This window comes from Pocillopora verrucosa, chromosome 1 (genome assembly GCF_036669915.1).
Source record: "Pocillopora verrucosa isolate sample1 chromosome 1, ASM3666991v2, whole genome shotgun sequence".
NCBI lineage: Eukaryota > Metazoa > Cnidaria > Anthozoa > Scleractinia > Pocilloporidae > Pocillopora > Pocillopora verrucosa.
The window spans coordinates 28,983,188-29,005,792 of NC_089312.1; the positions used below are offsets into that span (position 1 = coordinate 28,983,188).

Genomic DNA, 22,605 nt, shown 5'->3' on the forward strand with positions numbered 1-22,605 from the left:
GTTTTTTGTTAGTTTGTTTTTCATTGTGCGTAACTAGGCATCATTCCCGTCCGTAGAGATCACTCTTCGTCGCCAGAATTGGTATCTTACTGCGCGATTCCCATGCAACTGAAAAGCCCTTGGATTATAAGGAAAAGTGAAGATGACTCCTGTTCGTCCGTTGTGAAGAATTGACTGTAATTCTGTTACGTGACGGTCAATTATGTCGAATGGCGATGATTGATGTTTGACAAATGGTGGTTAATGGTAAATACATGTAAATAATAACGATAATAACACAACTATTTAAATAGCACTTAATACAAAAGTTCTAAAGCGCTTTACAGCAATAATAATAAAAAGTAAATAAAAAAATATAAGTAAAAATTAAAAATAGCTTAAGATATAAAATATTGTTTAAAAAGACAAGTTTTCATAGATGACTCAAAGTTAGTAACACTGAAGGTTTGCTTTATATAACTGAGAAGACAGGTTCCATAATTTGGGGGCACATAGAGAGAATGCTCGGTCTCCATATACATAAGTTTCAGATTTGATGGAGGAACTTAAGTTGAAAACTAGGTGAAGACCTTAATCGCCTATTTGGAGTGAGGTTACTAATGTAACAAGGAGCCAAGTTATTCAGTCTTTAAGGTTATCAAATGTAGTTTAAAAGCAATACAATGTTCAATCGGCAGCCAATGAAGCTCTCTGAGTAATGGTGTGATATGATCATATTTGCAGCCACCTAAAATTAAGCGAGCTCTGCATTTCTGCACAAGCTGTAATTTTATATAAAAGGCAACGAGGGAGACCATACAATAAAGAATTACATTTGTCAAGTCTTGAGGTAACAAAGGCATTATTGACTAAAATCTTCGTATGCTCGGTAAATAAAAATTTTCTAATACGATAAATATTAAGTATATTAAAATAACAAGACTTGCAAATATCAGTAACATGATGCTCAAAGTTCAGTGTAATGTCGAATGTGACACCAAAGTTCCTGGCGTACTCAGATGGCAGAATCACGGATCCATCATCTAGAGCGACAGGTGGGAATCGCAAAGTCGGTCTAAATTGGGACCCGATAATCAGTAGTTCAGTTTTATTACCGTTTAACTTCAATTTATTCTACGAAATCCAGGAAGAAATATCAAGTAAACAGGCTTTAATGTGAGAGACTACCGACAAACAGCAAGAAAGGAGAATCGAAAGAAAAATAACAAATCTGCGAGTCATCTGCGTAAAAATGAAACTCCATTCCATGTTGATGTAATATGTCATCCAGCGGAGAAGTAGAAAACACACAAAGTATATCTTGTAATTTAGCGTTATCAACTGAGTTGAAAAAGTAAATTGGCCACCGTAAAGAATAAAATAGCTGACGTTTCGAGCGTTAGCCCTTCATCAGAGCGATTAAATTCCCATCGAAGGACTAACGCTCGAAACGTCAGCTTTTTTACTCTTTACGGTGGCCAATTTACGTTTTCAACTCAGCTGTTAACACTAAATTGCCTTCTATACTCTCCCACCGACGCAGCACCACAGTTTCTTTAGAAACTTACCCCTTTATTCAAAGTATATCTTAGTGCGACCGATCGTCCAAACGTGAGACAAGGTAGTTTCTAGGTTGATTGTGTTATTTCTTTGCTCAAAACATTAACTATGAATTTCTGTTGTCTTCTCAAAAATTGTTCAGCATCCGCTCTAACACCTTCATAAATGTTGATCACACAATGTTGTAGCTTATATGAAGCTTTTAACTCTAGAACTGGCAACAACTGACCATTGTTCCGTCTTGAAAACGAGGTTAAGCCGCGAATTATTTGCCACGTTGCCGAATGTGGAGTAGAATTCTTCCTAACACGTATGGTATTCCACAACAGCGGAATTCTCCCCTTTAATTACAACGTTGTTTCAGTTTGACATCCTCAAATACCTCTACTTCATTCCTGGTTTTTTGCGATTAAATACTGGTACAATAAGCTCGAGGAAAGAGGTAAGGTGTCTTAAATAGTTGTGCCCTAACTTCTCCAATTTTTTCTCGGATAGGTTTCAGTCTGTCGGGATTTCTCCAGGGGAATGATTTTTAGGAGTTTTCTTTTTAGATCTGTCAGTGAGCTTTTAGGTTTGTGTTTTATGAAGATGTGTACGTGCAGATAAATGCAATCTCCGTTGGCATAAATTTTTACATCAATCGCCGAAACATCTGTAATTAGCTCTGGTTAACTTTTGTTTGTCTGAAGCATAAAAAAGGTAAATAATCTCACATCCAGTGTTAAGCAAAAATTTTTAAGTGATCGATGGGTCCAAAAATTACGAATAAACCCAATCTTAATGTTGCGAAAACTTTTGGCTATTTTTAAATCGTAAATTCAGAAAAAAATACATTTTCTCATATGGACCGGTCGGGTCCTGATGTGGGATATTGTTAATAATCATATTTTTAATAATCAACGAATTCGGTGCAAATATCTAGTAAGACTGAATATTTGGTTGTGTTTAGGAAGGTGTGTAGATATTTTTTGTTTAGAAAAAGCTCTGTATGTTATATGTGAAGATGAAAAGTCTACTAGTTTTATATCATACTTCTGTTATTTTCCTAATAACAGTTGTTTGCAATGACAGGTGATAAACTTTTGTTTGTTCACAAGAATTACTATATACTTGGAACCAATCAAGGCCCAGTCTTGAGGAAGTTCAGTCCCAGTTTCTTTTATTACAATAAGTTATGATGAGGAAGTAGAACTGGAGAGATTTGGCTATCTTGTTCATAATAATGTTAGCTGTGAGAATTGTGAAGTATTCTATTTGCTAGCATTGTTGAGAGTTAAATTAATTGTGGAGCCTAATTGGTCCAATATTAACATTTTATATGTGGTTACTTGCCATTGCAAATTATCACAAAAAATATCAATTCTGGTAAGTATACTGGGTAGATCTTATGATATTAATTTTGTTATCTGTTTCAACGACAAAATTATGAAATTAATGAAAATGTTTGTTGTTTCTAATAAGAGCAGTACAGAATTGGGTATCATTTCCTTGGTTGTTCTAAAATGTTGGACCCCAAATTTGTTCATCAACAACATTACACCTCTACCATTCTAGGTAAAATGAAAGTCAAAGACGTTAACAGAACAGCAAATATTGCATGGAGTCCTGCACCTCAGTACCCAATCTACTTAGCAGCAGGAACGGCTGCCCAGCAGCTTGATGCTACATTCAGGTATATACCATAATTTATATCCCAACTAAAATTGGTTTGTGGATCACTTTATACTTGGTAGCATGTTCTTTGGTAAGGATTTGGAAAATCAAAGAGTAGTGATATTAAACAAAAAAAAAAAGAATAAAGGGTTTGATTTTTAAACAAGATATGTTCCTATCATATTACTGTTATTGTGGGTTGCAAGTTGTTAAAGACATTTTTGTATACCAAAAATCTATTAGTTGTGTTTGAAACATGAAAGACCAAAAAAAGGACCAAGAGAAAATTTGAAAATGAAAGATGAAATGACTTGTGGATAATTTGAATTTTTTTTATATGAAAATGGGTCTTTGTTGGATAATAGGGTATCTTTGACCCTAAATCCAAATATTTTCACTCCTGTGAGGAATAACTTTAAGAATATTAAGTGGAGCAGGATTTGTCAAACGTAGTTAGTAAAACTTGGAAAACTGACACCATGTAAAATGACCATTGTTCAGTCAAGACAGCGAAGGGATTATGTATATAGGGATAAAAATTCATGAGGTTATTGTCAAAAACCTGAGAACTAGCATCGGTGAAGTTTCACTGCATCAGCAAAATTAATATACATGCTGTAAGGATTTTTATCTTTTCAATACAGCATAGGGTATTAAGCTTCAAGGGGTGTCAAAAATTAATTGCGCAAAAATCCCTTTGTTTCCTTGTTTCAAGATGCTTGAAACTCATTTTGAGCACCTCAAAACTTGACTCAAAAGTCTCAAAACTCGACTTAAGCCTTGATCCTAGAAGTTTAACCCTTTAACTCCCATGAGTGACCAAAACAGATTTTCTCTTTACAATATCAATACAATATCAACCCAGCAAGTGGTGAGAATAAAGAAAGCTATCAATATGGGGATAATTAGTTGATCCAATGCAAAATTCTCTGAACTAACATTATAAGAATTGTATGGTTGGCAGTAAGGAGAATTACAAATTTGGTCTGGGAGCTAAAGGGTTAAGAGAATCGAGGATTGTGTTTTGAGGGATTGTCTAACATGCAAGATGTTAGAAAATGTGAGAAACCCTGCCTTTAGTGAAATTCTCACATGTGTTTGTAATTTACCCTGTTTTAGCACCAATGCTGCTCTTGAGATATTTGCCCTTGACCTGTCAAGTAGTGATACAGCAATGCCACTCAGAGGAACTGTGGCATCAGAACAAAGGTGAGCTCATACACAGTTCAAGGTCCAAGAGCTGTGAACATCATCATGTTTTGTACTTTCACTGATGCCATGATTTTTCTGACTAATCCTTTAAACCTTTATGTTCATAAGACATCAGAGACTAGAGAATTCACAAGCTAATACTCAAAATGTTGGATCAATATCAGTATCTGGGCAACTGCCCACCTACCCCTCCCCTAACTCAACAACAGTCAATTGACAACAAGTTAAGGTTAATGTTGGTCTAGGGGAGGGGTAGGTGGGCAGTTGCCCAGATACTGATATTGATCCAAAATGTTTTAGCTAAATTTTGATGTCCTGGGCCATTTTATACTTTGATGCAGAGAATGGTCTCATCTTATCTTACACTATTCTCTGCTACCACATTCTTATGAAAATTACCATGCTTTAAAATGAATCAATTTGGTAGTTGCCATAGCTCTTGTGGTCTTGAACTGGAAGCTAAGTGTTCTTAACTCTTTAACTTACATGAGTGTCCAAGACACAACTTCTCCTTACAATATCAACACAACATCGAGCAGAAAAGAGATAAGAAGAAAGAAAATATCAATTAGGGGATTAGGAGTTGATTTCATATCAAATTCTTCAAACTAACATCACAAGAATAGTATGGCAGACAGGAAGGAGAATTATTAGTGAGATCATGGGAGTGAAAGGGTTAACATCTTATTGGCTAATGAGAAAAAAAACACCCAGTGAATTGCACAATTGGACTAGAAATTCCAGTTCTGTAGTCCCCACTATCTGTGGTGCTTTGAAAAAGGATCACAACTCTGGAAAAGGATAATTTACAGCATATATTCAAACATTCTTTGGCAATCTTGCAGTATTTGCTTACTGGCCATCACAAGTTAGGATGTAGAATAGTATTGTGTTATCACAATACTATGATCTTTCATGTTCTGTAGAAAATCACTCAGTTGCTAAACTTTTTCCTTTGAGGTTCCACAAACTGGTGTGGGGACCCCATGGTATGGAATCATCCAGTTCATCGTCAGGCCTTTTGATTGGTGGAAGTGACAATGGGGTGATCAGTATCTATGATCCAACTAAGATTTTATCTGGAGATATTGATGACTGTTTGGTTTTTCAATCAACTAAACATACAGGTACTATACCCAAACTTTTGCAAGTCAAAGTAAACTTTTTTTAGTATTTTTATATGAAAGCATACTCAGTTGCCAAAAAAATGATTTTTATGCTTTATATTTTTTCCATCAGGACCTGTGCAAGCTTTGGACTTCAACCCATTTAAGACAAGTCTGTTGGCATCTGGAGCAAGTGATTCTGAAATTTACATCTGGGACTTGACAAACCCCACCAACCCTCTTACACCAGGAAGTAAAACTTTACCACCAGATAACATCAGTTGTGTAGCATGGAACAGACAGGTGCAGCACATCTTAGCCTCAGCTTCTCCCTGTGGCCGCTGTGTTGTGTGGGATCTGAGGAAGAATGAACCAATTATTAAAGTCAGTGATCAGAGTGCAACAGTAAGTAGCAAGAATCATATGGAGTTAAATTTACCGTATACACCTGAATCCAATGATATTGTCGTTTAAACTACTCTATCTATCAGATTTTGATTTTTTTAAAGAGTTAACTACATGTTTATGTTGTAGATTCGATGCAAAGCAGTTGAATGGCATCCAGATGTGGCAACTCAGATGATTTTAGCTTCAGAAGATGATAGATATCCAGTTATTCAGGTTTGTAACATAGTTATTTGACTGTAGAAAGTTATTTGAAACAACTGAAATATTTCAGGAATGTTTGTAGTGTCATTTCCAAGTACATTAGAGCTTAAGACAGGTAAGCAAACCAAAAAATCTTAAATTACAGTAATTATAGTTACCTGTCACGCTAACAACTTTCCTTTATCTCCTATTTTGTCTGTTTCTTTGCACAATAAACTTCTGGGATCATTTCCAGTGTTCACATTTCTGATTCTGACAGTAACGTTGTAACATTCTAACACCTTTTTATAATGTTTTATATACATGTTAACCCTTTGACTTGTTAGAGTTACAAGCATCTAATTCCTCCTTATAAAGCAACTCCTGAATCACACATTAAGGTCTCAAGAAATAACAGAAATGATCACCAACTAAACAAGCAAATCAAGTTTTCCTTGTCAGCACCTTAGGAAATGTGTGTATGGAGAGTATACATACTGTTGTAAGGGTGTCAAGGGTGCAAGCAGGGTACATCTTCTTAATGACTGTTTTTCTTTTGCAGATGTGGGATCTTCGATTTGCTACGTCTCCCATGAAGGTGCTTGAGGGACATCAGAGGTAGGCACCTACGTGTACTTTGTTGGGGTTATCCCTTTAACTCCCAATGTCCCATTGTTAACTCTCCCCTCTTACTGCTCCATTTCTCTTGTGAATTGATTACAGTAATCTGGGGTCAAATCAAGAAAACAACTTCTACTTGATAAGTTTGAGAATTCTCATTACCTGTTTGCTCAATAATGTATGGATATCATGTATTTATGGGCTTATTTTCATGCAATACGATGAACTGTCTTATTGATCATCTAATGCTAGTTAAGATCTATGCTTTGTGGATTTTTCAAATGTCAGTGTTGATGCCAACCTGAATTAAAGGATTTTTTATGCCTCTGACTTAAAAGATTAATCAAGATATGTTCCTAAACCCTTACCCTAGCTACTATCTAAGCCCCAGGTACTGCAAATTATCTTGGAATAATATAATCCTGTTTTATCATTGTTGATGGTATTGTTGGTTATGTTATCAGGGGAATCCTGTCAATAGCTTGGTGCCCACAAGATCCTGACTTACTCATGAGTTGTGCAAAGGTGAATTACCCTCATGCTCTCTTCTGAACTTAGCAAGCTTGAAATTAGATGATCTCTTTTGTTACTTATAATATTAATCATGGTTACAGCATCTTCAATTACATCTTACTTTATCATTATAACTATGTGCAACTAATCTCAAATTATTTTTTATAAATGAACCCTCCGAAGTTACATCAAGGTCTTAGATATATTTCTTTGAATACTGTGGTAAAATGCTAACTTTTTTCATAGAAGTAGATAAAAGCCTGAGGTGCTTTTGATTCTGCATTTTGTGGTAGGAAATATTTTTGCACTAATTATGTGTACTTCCCCTGTAATCTATCTACGGTTCATGTATATACTTAATGATAATATTTGGCTGCCCTCTGTTAGGACAACCGTATCCTTTGTTGGAATCCTAATACCCAAGTTGCAGGAGGAGAGGTACAATAATTATTTTTATTGAAATTTTATTAAGGATTGTAATGATATTTTGCATAGTCCCATTTACTTTTTTATTATTTGATTTCTTTGCATTGACACTTCCTGTGACGGAACCTTGAATGCTGTTGTGTACTTCTAGATTGTTTATGAGTTGCCGACTACAGCTCAGTGGAGTTTTGATGTTTCTTGGTGTCCAAGGAACCCTGCTATGGTGTGTACTACATCTTTTGATGGGCACGTCAGCGTGTTTTCTCTCATGGGTGGAAGTGCCTCTGGACAAGATATTCAACAACAAAAAGTGAGTGCCATCAAATTGAAGTCAGTTACAAGTCGAGTTACCATCTCACTCATTCATTCACACACACCACTCTCTAACCCTTCAACCTCTAAAAAGACTAGCATCTAATTTCTTCTTACAATATCACCCTGAATCACATGTTAAGGTCATGAGAATAAAGGAAATGATCATGAACTAAAGAATCCCTTGATTGTCAAAAAAATTCTCCTTGTTGCACCCAAAGAAATTTCTCAAGAACAATATGGAGAATATGCATACTATTGTTAGTGTGTAAAAGGGTTAAGCTTGTTATGAACTAAGGTCAAAATCATTATTTGTGCAATGTTCATTTATATACAATTGCTTATCATTCAATCTTTGAAATGGGGTCTCTGTATTAAAAAAAACACCTTTTGCATTGTAGGTGATGAGTTCTTTTGATGTGGATGACCCATTTATGTCTCAAATCCATCAAGCTCAGCAACAACAACAACTGCAGCAGCAGAAAACGGCAGCAACCAGTGCCCCCTTAAAAAAGCCTCCAAAGTGGCTGCGTAGGCCTTGTGGAGCCACATTTGCTGTGAGTTGCCATGATTTGGCACATACTTGAGTGCAAAATTTGTTTAATGATGTCCACCACAATTCAATAGAATGGAGAACAGTCTTTTTTTTACTGCACACATGCAATGACCAATTTTGTTGGATTTTTGATGTACAGCATACCTGCACTTTCACAAGCTTACATATAAAAGGCTTGCAGAAAGTCTCTTCACTTCAACAATGTTTTTCTCTTTTAGTTTGGTGGAAAGCTGATAACTTTTGGGTATTCAAAAGAATCACCGTCTAGTCAGGTTTGTCAAAAGTCATGCAAGACCACAATAGCAAACATGTTTTTAGGAACCCCTGTATTCCAAATTTTTATGAAACCAACCCTAATATAATTAGTTATCAAACAATGCAAATTCATAGGTGTGATAAAGGCAGGGAAAAAAGTATTTTGACACTATCATGTTACAAACATAATCCAGATGAACAAGTATAAAAGCTATCAATAAAATCAACACATTGCAAGTGTCATATTTAACAATTGGTTCATACGTCAGCATGCGTTTTTGAAGTTTGGAGAGCATTAAAGATGCGTAAGAGTTGCTCGAGGCATAGCCGAGAGCAACTCTAGCTTCTTGAGTGCTCTTCAAACTTCCCAAGTGCTTCATATCTTGATGAATGCACAGATGACTTATGAATCAATTGTTTTATAACATTTTCAACCTGATGGAAAATTTTTTTTCTCAATGGATTTGTTTGCTGACGTCATGAGCATGCACAATAGGAATATGAAGCATGCTCACACAATTGAATTTGATTAGACAAATTCACCAGCTATGTTATAAAATACAATTAACATATAGATTCCATGTTGCTGTCTCTGTTCAGTAATAGATCACAGATCAAAACAGTGTAGAAACAAAAAAAAATGGTATATGAGGTGCAGTTGAGTGTGTCACTGTTGTTCTTACCACATTTTTATGTCTTCTGCAATACATTACAAAACAGACCCACAACAACATGGAATCTACATGTATTTGCTTCAGATACATGTATGGGATAGAGAGGCAAAGTTTGTTACTTAATTGTGGCATCATACATATATCCCTGCCAATTAGTCCATAAGTAAGAGCTAATCAAAAGACTTGTGTTATTCAGCTTATTACATTAATTTTATGAAATGCTTTAGTTGTAATCATTATTACAACTCTCCTCATGCAGTGGGAAGAACTGGCATGGAATATCATTTTATGGCATAAACCCTTGGAGAAACAAAGGTTTTGTTTGCTCTCCCATGAACAACTTTATGTTCTCCTCAGCCATGCAATGTTTTTGATTTCCTGAGTTGATTGTGAACAAAAGTATTGTTTGGTTTGTTAGGTCAACATAAGTCAGGTTACAACAGAACAGGAACTAGTAGGCAGGTCTCATGAATTGGAGGGAGCACTTGCTTCAGGAAGTTTCATGCAGTATTGTAATGCGAAGGTGGAGAGCAGTACACAGGAGTTGGAGCGCACACTGTGGAGTTTCTTGAAGGTGAACAGTTGTTGAGACAGAACAGTATCTACATCATTAACTTGTGTAGAAAACTATCATGGAATATTTTCATGATAAGATGCTTAATGATTTACAGATTAAATTATAAAGAGGGAGCTGAAAGAACAAGGACAATCTAAGGACTGTTCAAAATTATTTGCACCTCATCTAGATCACTTAAATCTTGATAAAGAAAGTTAATACCTTCAAGTCACAAGATCTGATTTTTAATTTCTCTCTTCTAGCTGCCATGTATTTCCTTGTAAATTGGTAACAAGAATTTTGTGTCAGATCTAGACAACAACTTGTACCTGATAAGTTTGAGTATGTTCGTTACCTGTTCTCTGGATGATGTACAGACATCATGGGAGTTAATTTGATTATTAAGCCCACAAGCACATTCCATTGAACTTCACGACATTCATCTGTTGATGAGTAGACAAATTGTTAGTCAAATTGGTTTCTACTAAATTCCTTTTCTTCCAGATACATTACCAAAATGCTTAAACAAAGATAAACAAATATTTGAAACTACAACACAATCTTTAATATCTCATCAGTATTCATTGGTCTTTCTGATCTATGCAGATAAACTTTGAGAGAGAACCTCGCAGACATTTCCTAACACTTCTGGGTTATGATCCATTGGAGCTATCAAAAAAGGTACAAAGGTTAAGGCATGTATAGGTGTATATGTTTGTAAATGGTTTGAGTTTCCCTGTGTTCATTAGTTCAGAGTATTTTATACTCTTGAGTAGATAAAGACACTGCTAAATAAAAGTGTCCCGGACCCGGTTCTTGGTGAGGTAGTGGTACTACATTGCTTTGATGGCTGTGTGTGAGAATTCTATTTTGCCCTCTTATTCATTGTTGTGATGTCTTCTTGTGTGGACAGGTGGCCTCATCTCATACATCGTCAGCCTCAAGTAGCACACAAGGAGGTGTTAATGCTGAAGAATTAGTCCAAAAGATGAAGCTGTTGAGCACAGGGGTATGAGTCTTTATTTCATTTTACATAAGATGTCGGAGCTGTCTGTATAGTCAGTTGTTGAGACAATGTATGGAAGAAGGATTGATTAGAGAAGTCACTAATGTTTAAAAAGACAATAGTACTTAAGCCAAAGGGATTCACTGGATCATAAAGTTATAGTAGTCAAACTGATCAATTAAAAGAATTTCCCAGAGATTGTTGGTTTTTTTTTTTTGGCATCACCAAGGTAACTGCTAGCAGAAATGCTATATAGCTTTACTCATATATCGTGTCTTGCCTTACATTACAGGAAGCAAGTGGGAAAACAGGGGAAGGTGTGTTTTCTAGTGGAGCAAGTACCCCCTCAGTAGCAGAATCCAAGGTATGATCCTTTCAGCTGTTGCACATTGGCTACAAAGCAAACAGTGTTCTAAGCATTGCAGTGTAACTCTTTATAGTGTGCCTGATTTATTCGTGCAAATTTGGAGAAAAGTTGTTATAAGTGATTGTGGATCGCCTTTATGTCAATACATCGGCCTTTAGGAAAAGTAAGACTACTACTATGATTCATGTAGTAACAAACAATGGAATTAACTTAGATATTATTTGCATTTCTTCACTAATGGGAACAAAATGAATTACTGAGAAAATTTTGTGTATTTCCTAGTGTGTATGAGCTGATAAATGTTAGTACCTTACATCATTTAAGAAAGTATTACCTTGTTTCTGTTTGGACTCCACCTGAAACATTTACATTGCAAAGTCATATTCAATCAGCAGTTTTGTATGTTTCAGACTCCATTGTCTGAGGCTGGAAGTTTAAATGAAGGTGCTGCAGCCTTCGATGCTATTGCTGCTGGAGGTCCATTATCAGTGGACACAGGGTCTGAGATCGGTTAGTGTGCTCAGTTCTATTAAGTCTTGAAAGTTCTAGTAAGTTCAGGTCTCCAATGTAGATAATTTTGAAATGCAAACAATCAAATTTCAGGAATGAATTAGCGTGGATTGTTTTACCTGCTGAGATCTAAACTACTAGTCCCTAGATAAAGGTTTTAAAGGGTGATTTTTGGGCTTGAAAGTTACCTGGACAAGTCAACTTCTGTGCATTCACTATTTTGGATTGTGATATGCAGTGTTATTTCTGTTTCTTCAGTTCTTCAGGTAATAAATTTTGTTGCTTCTAGGAGTTAGTGAAGCTGTGAAGCCACGACTACCTTTCCAGATACCTACAGATGATGGTGAGAATATTGCAGTCTGCTTAGTAGGACTACATGTATCTTTGTTGAGTCTTCTTGCTTTAACCCTGTAATTTGAAATTAGTTCCAGTGACTAATGCAGGATATGGCTTCTCATCCAGATACTGATGGTCTCATCACTCAAGCACTCCTAACTGGAAATTTTGAAGCAGCTGTTGATGTGTGTCTTCATGCTGATAGAATGGCTGATGCCTTTCTTCTTGCTATTGCTGGTGGTCCAGATCTTTTGGCCAGAATACAAACAAGATACTTTGAGAAGAGCAAGAGTAATGTTGCAAGGGTAAATTTTGTTTATCAGTTTTATGAACCATGCTATGTAAGGAATGCTTAATAAGGATAATGCTAATCCATTACAATGATCTGTATGTTCCCTTTCAGCTGATGTCAGTTGTTGTAAATCGTGACTGGCGCGACATAGTTGAGAGCTGTGTGTTGGAAAACTGGCGAGAAGCACTTGCAGCTCTTGTGACCTATGCCAAAGCTGAAGAGTTCACTGCCCTGTGTGATCTGCTTGGACAAAGATTGGAACAGGAAGGTGATGAGCACTGTGCTAATGCCATGGTCTGCTACATTTGTGCTGGAAATGTAGAGAAGTTTGTGTCCTGTTGGTAAGTGTAAGAAAAAACAAATTTCCCCCTCAATCTGTTTGAAAATGGTGTGGCTTCCTTGGTTTCCTTTAGTTTCATGCTTTTAACTCCTAAGATCTGATTGTTACATTTTATATAATTTTGTAAACCAGTTACAAGAATTTGGTGTTAGATCAAGATAACAACTTCTACCTGATAAGTTTGAGTATTCTTATGACCTGTTTGCTGGATAATGTATGGATTTTATAGGGAAAAGTTACATGTTGGTCACTTCTGGGAATGAATGGGTTTAAAAAGTCATAAGGGTGGATCAACATTTCATTTAGGGTGACCTTTCCCAAAAATTTTCCTTCTATAATCTTTTGAGTGATTGAAGTGTGCCCCTGGTTTGTTGAGATAAATTTACTATTCTTAGTTTTTTTGGTCTGCTAATTTGAACTAGGTTACATTTGTTTGAGGAATTTACTATTTAATTTAATCGTTCTTTTTTATCTTGTAATAGACATCACATGTGTTGTTTCATACTTTTCATTGGTAATTATGTTTCAGTTAAACCAGCTAGATTAACTGCTGTGCTAAGTTCATCTGTGTTTATTTTATGTTTCAGGTCTAGAAACATGCCAGCTGAACCTTCTCCCCTTGCTCTTCAAGTAGGTTCTTTATTTTTTTTATTCTCCAAACTGGTCATTGGTTGCTGTCAGTCTGTCACCATAAAATGCTGCTGGATTTAAATATGCGGATTTTTTTTCTGTTATTTCTCTATGTAGGATTTGATTGAAAAAGTCATGATATTAAAGAAAGCTGTGGAGAGGGAACGTCGACTTTTGATTGACAGTGGATCATCTGTTCTTGCGGAAAAACTCAGGTAAAGGAATCTCAGATTGTTAGAATGTCATGTGTCACCTATGAAGCTTCTTGATATGGGGTGAAACTATCACATAAATGTGTGAAATATTCATTACCATGAGTATGTCAATGTGATCAGCTGGCTTGAGAATAAGTAATTGATGTAGCCAGATCTCTTTTTAGCAATATCTACCATGTGATTACAGTTATAGGTATGATTAAGAGCAGGCAGAGTATGGGCAAATTTTTTAATTCTTTCCACAAGTTAACTATTTTTATATTTTTATATTTTTTATATTTATAAATATTCTTTCTGCCAGTTAACTATTTACTGCACATGTCTCATGTATATTCAACAATATTATACTGGTGATAGATTATTTACAGATACCTTTTTGATTGTGCCTGTTTATAATTTTTCATGTACAGTAAATATGCAGAGATTTTAGCATCTCAGGGATGCCTGGAAACGGCCATGGGTTACTTGATGACTGTAAATGATCAGGTAAATTGTAAGGCTATTCAAGGATAGGTTTTTTTAGATTAGGTCATTAGTATACCTGCAGACAGTGATGAAAATTAGTTTCCAAAAAGTTAGGTCAGAGAACCAAAGAACATTCTATCAAATAGCAAAGTGAGAAGCAACTAAACAATCCATTAGTTGGGATTTATAATCTTTGTAAATAACAACAAGGGTATCAGGGTCAGTAAAGCATTCAATTTCCAAAGGTGAAATGGATGTATACATGTATTTTCTTTACTATTACGTCTGATCATAATCACTTCTTAGACTAATTACAGGTCGCTAACCATTGAACCGCTAAGATCTGATTTTGAATTCTCTCCAAGCTGCTACACTTTTTCAAGAAAATTAGTTAGCAGAATTTGGTGTTAGATCAAGATAACTTAAACCTAAGTTTGAGTATTCACATTACCTGTTTTCTGGATAATTTATGGATATTATTGGTAGGAGTTACATATTACACTTATGGGAGTAAAAAGGTTAATCCTGATGGTTGGTTTTCAGGCAAGCCTGGGCGTGCTTAAGGATCGCCTGTACACTGCACAGTATCCAAGTCATCTTGCTACTGCTACAGCTCCACCACCATTCCCATTCCAAAGGATTGATGTCCAAGCAGAACCTCTCCCTCAGGTTCAGAATCAAGCTCAGGTTAGCTAAAACAGCCATTATGAATTCTTTCTATAGCCTAATGAATTTATGTGGTACCTTTTTGTGTATCTTAGACATGAAGTAGTCTGTATTTTCTCTTGCCAGCAGCAAATACAACTGAATTTTACACTTGTTATGGTTCTTGAAAAGAAATCTTACAAAGATTTGCTGTCTTAAGTAGCTAAACACTTAATTTGAGTGATATTTCTCAAGTGGAAAATAAGCATTTGGTGTTATTTTTTAAAAATCATATAGAAAAAAGAAGCAATTTTTAAAAACGTTTTCTTTTTGTGAATGAGAATAAATATTTTCCTACAGTTTTTTCAATCCCTCTTTCTTCCATTTCAGTTTCAACAACAGCAAAGTTATGGTGTCCCTGCACAACAGCGACAACAACAGCCGCAGCAGCTCTACCAACCACAGCAGCAGCAACCCTCACCAGTAACTACACCTACTTATCAACCATCAATGCCACCACAAAACACTCAGTTCTACAATCCAGTTGCTTACCAACCACAGGTATCCCAACCACCTTCAGTCTCTCAGCCATCTTTTAACCAGCCTCCTCCTCCTCCTGCCTCTCAGACAACTTACTACAGTGGCCCACCACAGCCGTCACCCACTTCCAATCAGCAGCAGGCTTCATGGTCTCAAAATCCACCAGTATCAATGTATCAACCACAATCTACCAACACTACACCAACACAAGTTCCTACACAGGCCCAGTATAGTACTCAGATGCAAATGAAAGGTCCACAACAGCAGCAGCCTCCAGTGCAGATTTTCAATCCTGGTAGTTCAGTCACTCCTGGTGCACCGTATTCAGGCCCTTCCCTAACTGGAGCCCCTCCAGTTGGCCCTCCTTCACAAGGACCTTCTGTGCCCCCTCCTTCTGCTGGTCCACCTCCAACTGGTATGCTTACTAGCCTCAATTTGTTTTTGTTTTTGTTTTTGTATGTGTGTGTTTTATCAGTAAAATATTTTTCATGACATGGTTAATCCTTCCACCCCTGGGATCCGGAGGTCAATAATCCCAACTAAGACCATGCATTTATTTTTACTTGCAACTCCCACCAGTTTGACACGACAGGGTATGTCTAAATTACATCTCCTTGTCGATATTCCTTTTTAAATTCTCATTACGTATCTGGTTAGCAACATTTCAAAAGTGTAGGGAGAATTTAACCGTTAATCCCTCCAGGGAGTAAGATATCAAAAGGGTATTACTAGAATAAAATTACCAATACGTTCTTTGTCTGTACTGCCATGCAAATCGAACGGCATATTTCAATTGTATCAAGCATTTCCTTAGTGATACGCTTACAACAGAAAGGCAACCTAAGTTTTTGTTGGTTTTTTTTTGTTTTTTTTTTTTTCACTCATTTTTTGCACCAAGAGTTAATTCTGAAAGAAATAAGCTGCACCCTAGATTCGTAGACGGTTGTGAAAAAAAATCCAATTGGGTTATCAATAGCATTTATTACGGGCTGATTTAGGAAGGAAAGGTAACACTTTTCTGTATAGGTTAAGGATGCCACAATTGTTCTCTGTTTGTTTTTCAGAACCACCTCCACTCACAGGGGCCTGGAAAGACTCTCACGTGATGAGGGCTAAGAAGCACCAGGTCAGTGATTGGTAGACAATTGATTTTCAACCCTGTCTGAATTTAACTACGTTGCCACCTTGAACTCTGGTCATACCGGCTCTCTTATCTAGTGGAGTGAATTGAGAAGTGAATTATCATACTTCCCTTCATATGCTGTTGGTCGAATTTTATTCCATCCTTAATGACGACATTGCTAGTTTATATGGTTAACATATAACTACTTAATGACAATATTCGAAACCCAATACTCTTGCAAGCAGACGATGGCGGAACTAATATGATGAAGTAGTATGAAAAATTTGTTGTATGGTTAAGCATTCAAACCAACATTGTTTCTAAACGTTATTCCTCAATCAAAAAAACACGGCACAAACTTTACCAGAGCCTCTGTAGTAGCCTGTGTATATAGTAGATCAATGTATCACCTTTCAGTCAGCTCTTTTAAGAATGAAATTTTGTTAGCTTTGAACCTGGTAACCTTCGAAAAATGTGCTTTTTTTAATTGCTATTCACGGTCAAATTGGTTTGCGTGTTTCGAAAATAACCAAAATTGATTTTTTTTTCTCACAGGCTCAAACTTTCACTCCTCCTGCACCGATTACTGCTCCGCTGTTCGGCGCGGGAGAACCACAGCAGCCACAGCAGACCCAACAGCAGCAGCCTTCCATTGGTAAGATAATTTACTAAGAGTATCGTGAATGGTGGGATCCCTGCGGGCACAGAGAAAGAAAACAACTGTCCCTGCACGTTTTATAACTCTGTGCTTTTCCAAGGAAATTGTCTCGGCTTTAAGACAAGTTTCGCGCTTTACTGCCATAATAGGTTGAGCCCCTTTTACTTCTTGTTTTAGTTGTGAATTTATTGAACGTATTTTGCACACTTTCACCCCTTCCCATCCCCCCGCCCGTGCCCTTCCCAAAAAAATAAATAAATTAAAGAGTCAAAAAGGGGAGAGTTTTCAGGTTTATAAGTGTGCTAAGCCAAGTCAATCTGGATTGTTACCGGATGGTATCTCTTTTGATGTGCATTTCTCCCCTCAGGATATATTTCATTCTCTCTTCCAGGAATGCCACAAGGTGTCCCCCCGGCAACTGGTGCACCTCCTATGATGCCTCCGGGGGGTGGTCCTCCAGGGGCGCCTCCAAGTTATGGAGATGTGTCCCCTCAACAACGTCCTCAGGTATATGATGATGGCAGTCCACCGCCATCTCCTCATCACCCCCCCATGCCACACCCATTACATATCATACCTGCTCAGGTAAAGCACGTAAAAGCACGCTTTTAATGCCATAAATGCTCAAAACAGGAAACGCACACCCTTAACGTCTTCAGTGCACGCAATAAGTGCAAGCGTAATTTTCTTAGAGTATGGCAAGCTCGACCGCACCTAAGGGAGAAATTGCACAAACGTGTCAGAAAATTTTTCTTGTTGTTGATGACAAGAAAACGATTAAAGTGTTTCGCAGGTTGATCTAAATAACAAAGAGAACCTTTTCATGACACGTAACAATCAAAGGTGACACATTTTTGCTTCTTAAGCTTAGTTCTAAAATTGTCGTTCTCTAAATATTAAATTTTCCAGTTAAGATTAGAGATGAAAATAATCCACTCTATATAACAAGTCGGAAATGTTTTTTTGTTCAAGTAGTGATAATCAAACGAAAGAAAGGTGGATCGTTAAGTTCAAGTGTGTGAATTTAATTGCACACGTTTCAACATATATGCTCGCCCGCGTGACTTTTGTCTTAAATTGACTTTAAATTAACACACCATTGTTCTTCTATAAGCATTTTATTTCTCTTGCTTTTAAATAATTGTAAATTATAACTTTTGTACAATAATTTAAAACCAACATTTAAATTTTGCACCTCTTTTCATTCGCACTTCATTTACATCACGCAACGCCATTTACGTTCTAGTTGCAACAAAATGTTTTATGAGAGGAAAATTATTTTGCCTTGGTAAAAATCTTTGCATTAGGGTGTAATTGCTTTTCAACAAATGTGGGGTAACAAATGTGGGTGTGGATTCTAATATGCTCGTGGTTCATGACAAGAGTTTAATCTTGAAACACAAAGCTCCAGCCCTTCCTTTTCCGTGTGTTTGTTGTGTCGAAAAGGCTGCAGGGCGTAAAAAAGATTATTTTACATGTCTCAAGTGTCTGTTTGCAGACCTGACATCATCATAATTTATGATAGAAAGGGTTCCCTGCGGTACCCAGCAACATATCACGTCCAGTCATGTGAGCGAATGAACAGATCCTGTGACAATAATGCGAGCGGATATCACGTGATGTTTAAGGTGGAACCTAATTTTGATAAATGCAGTGCTATGTAGAGTGTGATTTACATGAAGGCTGGTTTTATTTAGGAACCTCCTGCTCCTGTTATGAAGGGTCCCATCCCGTCTGAACACCTTATACTACAGGAAACTTTCAGTGGACTGGCTGAGAGATGCAAAGGCACAGCTAATAATCAGGTAAGTTACCTTAGCTACCTAGTCAGTTAGTAAGAGGCTCATCACTGCGGGAGTTATCGACCCAGTGATGAGCTGTGTGCAAACCGGATGGTTTCTGAAGGGCTAGGTGTTATCCTTTTGTGAGACCTTCGCAGATCTCTCGCGCGCGGACCACTGAGCTGATATAGTTTGCAGATAACGTCTATATATGAAAGTATTGAGTACCCAAAACTTGATAAGTGGGTAAAAAAAAATAGAGTGTGGACGACCATAGAGAACCGTTTTTGCAAAGCTAAGAGAAAGACTAAATAAACAACACTAAGATATTCACCGATCAATTCATGACATCCCCAGCGCGCCTAAACCCAGCCTGAAACCAAACATTTTGCGTAAGAAACATACTTTATTATTCTATAATAAAGCGCATTAGATCATATACTTGTAATGAATTTTGCGCTATATAAGTATTAAATTTATAAATTTATTTATCATTCTATTTTGGAATTTGTTATGCCTTCTTTGTCTGCAGCATACAAAGCGCAAACTAGATGATGTATCCAAGCGATTGGAAGCTCTTTACGATAAACTAAGAGAGCAAAAGGTAAGGAAATATACCCGCTTGATGTATTTACCTTCTTTTGAAGAGGCGGGGAAAGGGGGGGTGGGGGTGGGGGTGGGGGTGGGGGGTAGAGAGATTTGTAGCCGTAATTAGAACTGACGAACTTTTTAGGATCCTTTTTTCCCCTTACTCGGGAAGTTGATAGTCCATAGATGTTGCATTGCTACTGGATGGGCAAGAGAGGTTTTTTCCTGCTGGTCAGCATCAGGGTCAAGAAACATAATAAGATCAGACGGGCTGCGTCCAATCATATTTAAGCTATCTAACTTTATAAAATAAGTGAGAACTACGAGTGCCCTGATTGATTGAAAGTCTATCGTTTATTACACTGGTTAACCCACACAAAATTGAAGTTTATTTTATAAAAGCAGTAGACCGCACTTTTTTCTATCGGCCTACCAGCGTGTTAACCCACTTGAGATGCTGAGGGAACACGCGAAAACTTGGTAAATCACGAGCCGGAAGTGAGTGATATACAAACTCTAATCGTGTTCTCCCAACGCCGATAAACCGATTTAAAGTGCGGTCTATTGCTTGCTTGCTATCTTAGTTCGTAAATGCTCAGTGAGTTTTTTTTGTTTCGTTGTAGATGTCAAATCCAATCCTTGAGGGTCTACATGAAATAGCCCAGGGTGAGTACCACAAGAGTATGCTGTTAGATTATGTCTTAAGATCAGAGGAAACTGCTGAGTTAAAGCAATGGAGCAACCCTAAGATCCTTTGCTTGCTTTGATGATGAGTTTCTGGTTCCTTGTTTGTTTGTCAATCTTTGGGAAAGTCCTTGTCTACTAATAAAGTCAGAAAGGAAAGAGAGAGAAAGAGTGAAAGCCATTTTGTTTGAAACTAATTTACTCGTGAATAAGGCAGTCAAAAACCTTCAGCTATTATTAAGAAAAAGGAGAAGAAGATAGTCAGAAAGGATTCTTCAACAAGGGTTCCATTTGCTAGCGTCAAAGTGAATTGCACGGGAAAATCAGGTTGTTTTATGATTGTAAAATAAATGCATTAAATTTCTCAACGGGGGGGGGGGGATTGGTGAGGGTAAGGGGCTGTGACATGCTCAATAGGATACACCCCCATCCATGTGGGTAATTATTGTAGCATTGTGGCATAAGTGTTTCGTTCAGTAGCATGATTGGTGGTTGGTTATCAGTGAACTTCTCACATTCAACGTAAGCCTTTGTTTTTGTATTTTCAGCGTGTCAAGGAGGGGACTACCCCCGTGGTCTGATGGCACATACAAGGCTCATATCCAGCGGTAGTTTTTCGGAGATCAGCACGTTTATGCCTGGGCTCAAGTCTCTAATGCAAATAGCCACACAATTACGTGTTTAATGATGTCTGCTGTTTAGAGAGATTAGAGCCTTTTCAACTTGAAATTATTTTAAAGAAGAGTCAGCACGTGACCCTTACCCTAATTACGGTGTGGTGTGGACGTTGTGTCCTCATACCGGAATAACCTCGAAATTACTCCTCATTTTGTACGCCCTGGTTGCGGGGCTTTTGATTGATAAGATTTGAACTTCAGCAAGAAGGACGGGAGGTTGTTCTGAGTGAGGATCCGTTGTGATCCGTCGCCTATTCGAATTCACTAATGGTGGGTATCAGAAAAAGAGAGATTCCAAAAAAATGTCGCCAAGTTTATTTTTCCCGCTGATCAAAGGAACAGGGAACTAGACAAAGATACGAATAGAAGATTACAAATTTCGAAATAAGTTATGAATGTAATTTTTTCACTTTTTCCAGAAAGGAAACAGAGATAATAAGGCCGTGCAACCCTTTAGATTTTAGGTCTGTTTCTTTGTTTTTCTCGTGGAGAAAACTTTCAAATGGAAGGAAACTTGCGAAGGTGATCATGGTCACACTTTAATTTTGGAAATTTGGAAAGTACCCTTTTTCCAAACAGTCTTCGATTCAAAGCCAGTTAAAAGGGAAAGATTGCAATGTTCTGTGACGATTTTGCTACTAAAAATATGCGTTAACCAGTATAATTTTACAGTTCTTCTCAATTACAGATCGTGTTTAACTGGAATGTTGTGCCTTTTCATGTTGTTTGTTTACAGCTGCTCTTGCTTAGGGGTTTTTTTACGTGTTTTTAAAGAGGAAGGGAGGGGAGGGGAGGGGAGGGGACTGCAATGCTAAAGCGTCATTGTAACTAAAAGCTTGCCAGGAAGATTTCAGTGTACAGATAATTAATTTTCACACTAGAGAGGGGGATTCATATACGCCACATAAGGAGTCCCCCACTGCGTATTTACTTCCTTAAAGTCTCATTTTATGTACTTCGTTTCTCTCCTTCGTGCACCTTCAGCCCGGGAACTTTGTTTTTATAGTTCTCCAAACGCCAAGGACAAAACACGATGACCTATAGGCTGACCTGAAAGTGTTGCTTATTGCATTTTCGCCTCACTGTATGATGATTTCGAGTAGTTTGCATTGATATAGATTCTCCTCAATTATTTCTTGTTTCATGTCATCAAACCCAGTTTATCAGCATTTAAACCTCTTCTAACTGGATACTAGAGCATCCGTTATGCCACATGGAACTGAATATCCAACTCGGTCGTTTATGGAAGCATAATGAATTAGCTTATTTATTACTCTCTACTAGCTGCGTGAAAAGATGTTGGTTTATCCTTAAGGTTTCACATCGGGATTGAATCTCCTACCAATTCTTTACAATCAAGATACCGAAGTATAAGATCAGCCATTTCTGCTACTGGATAGTCATAGTCACGAGTAGAATTTTGAATGCTCAGGCAGAAGTCGAGCCAGTTCCCTTGCTGGTTGTCTGGCACGGGAAACTCGACAATCATAACTTCGGGTGCTTTACCACGAAAGAGGGAAGAGAGTGGCAAACAACAAATCCGCTCATCTGGTTAATTACTTACTCCCTCCTCCCCTCCCCCCCCCCTCCCAAATATGCGTTACACGAGACTTATTGAAGCGAAAAGGGTTTGATACGCCAAAAATTTTCACGTGAACGAGACACTTCCTACACGGTGATATGGAAATTAACACAGAAGGTCACGCGTGAGACATATGACTCCGAAATGTCGATTGT

General features: G+C 37.3%; 1 protein-coding gene across 2 annotated transcripts; it reads left to right on the plus strand.

The window, feature by feature from the left end:
• The first annotated feature begins 1,806 nt into the window (after positions 1 to 1,806).
• On the plus strand, positions 1,807 to 21,573 carry LOC131780840 (protein transport protein Sec31A). 2 transcript variants are annotated; one of them, XM_066167090.1, is made up of 32 exons: positions 1,807 to 1,981; positions 3,094 to 3,211; positions 4,312 to 4,401; positions 5,365 to 5,531; positions 5,644 to 5,915; positions 6,045 to 6,131; positions 6,661 to 6,716; positions 7,184 to 7,244; positions 7,620 to 7,670; positions 7,810 to 7,968; positions 8,372 to 8,527; positions 8,745 to 8,798; positions 9,874 to 10,029; positions 10,618 to 10,692; positions 10,925 to 11,020; positions 11,310 to 11,381; positions 11,795 to 11,894; positions 12,184 to 12,237; positions 12,357 to 12,535; positions 12,634 to 12,863; positions 13,450 to 13,492; positions 13,610 to 13,707; positions 14,118 to 14,193; positions 14,716 to 14,859; positions 15,208 to 15,772; positions 16,422 to 16,483; positions 17,036 to 17,135; positions 17,530 to 17,723; positions 18,836 to 18,943; positions 19,452 to 19,523; positions 20,131 to 20,173; positions 20,740 to 21,573. In XM_066167090.1, exons 2-32 carry the CDS (start codon positions 3,099 to 3,101, stop codon positions 20,874 to 20,876), a joined length of 3,870 nt encoding a protein of 1,289 aa, XP_066023187.1. In that variant the 5' UTR covers positions 1,807 to 1,981; positions 3,094 to 3,098; the 3' UTR covers positions 20,877 to 21,573. The 2 variants fall into 2 exon arrangements, with proteins under 2 accessions (XP_066023187.1, XP_058953416.2); XM_059097433.2 differs by having other exon boundaries at positions 17,530 to 17,645.
• Positions 21,574 to 22,605: the final 1,032 nt, after the last annotated feature.

Excerpts from the sequence above, each read along its gene's own strand:
- LOC131780840 (XM_066167090.1), top strand. The coding sequence starts at position 3,099 with ATGAAAGTCAAAGACGTTAACAGAACAGCAAATATTGCATGGAGTCCT. Across the intron at positions 6,717-7,183 it reads GTGCTTGAGGGACATCAGAG|GGGAATCCTGTCAATAGCTT; the intron begins GTAGGCACCTAC and ends TTATGTTATCAG. Across the intron at positions 20,174-20,739 it reads TCTACATGAAATAGCCCAGG|CGTGTCAAGGAGGGGACTAC; the intron begins GTGAGTACCACA and ends TTGTATTTTCAG.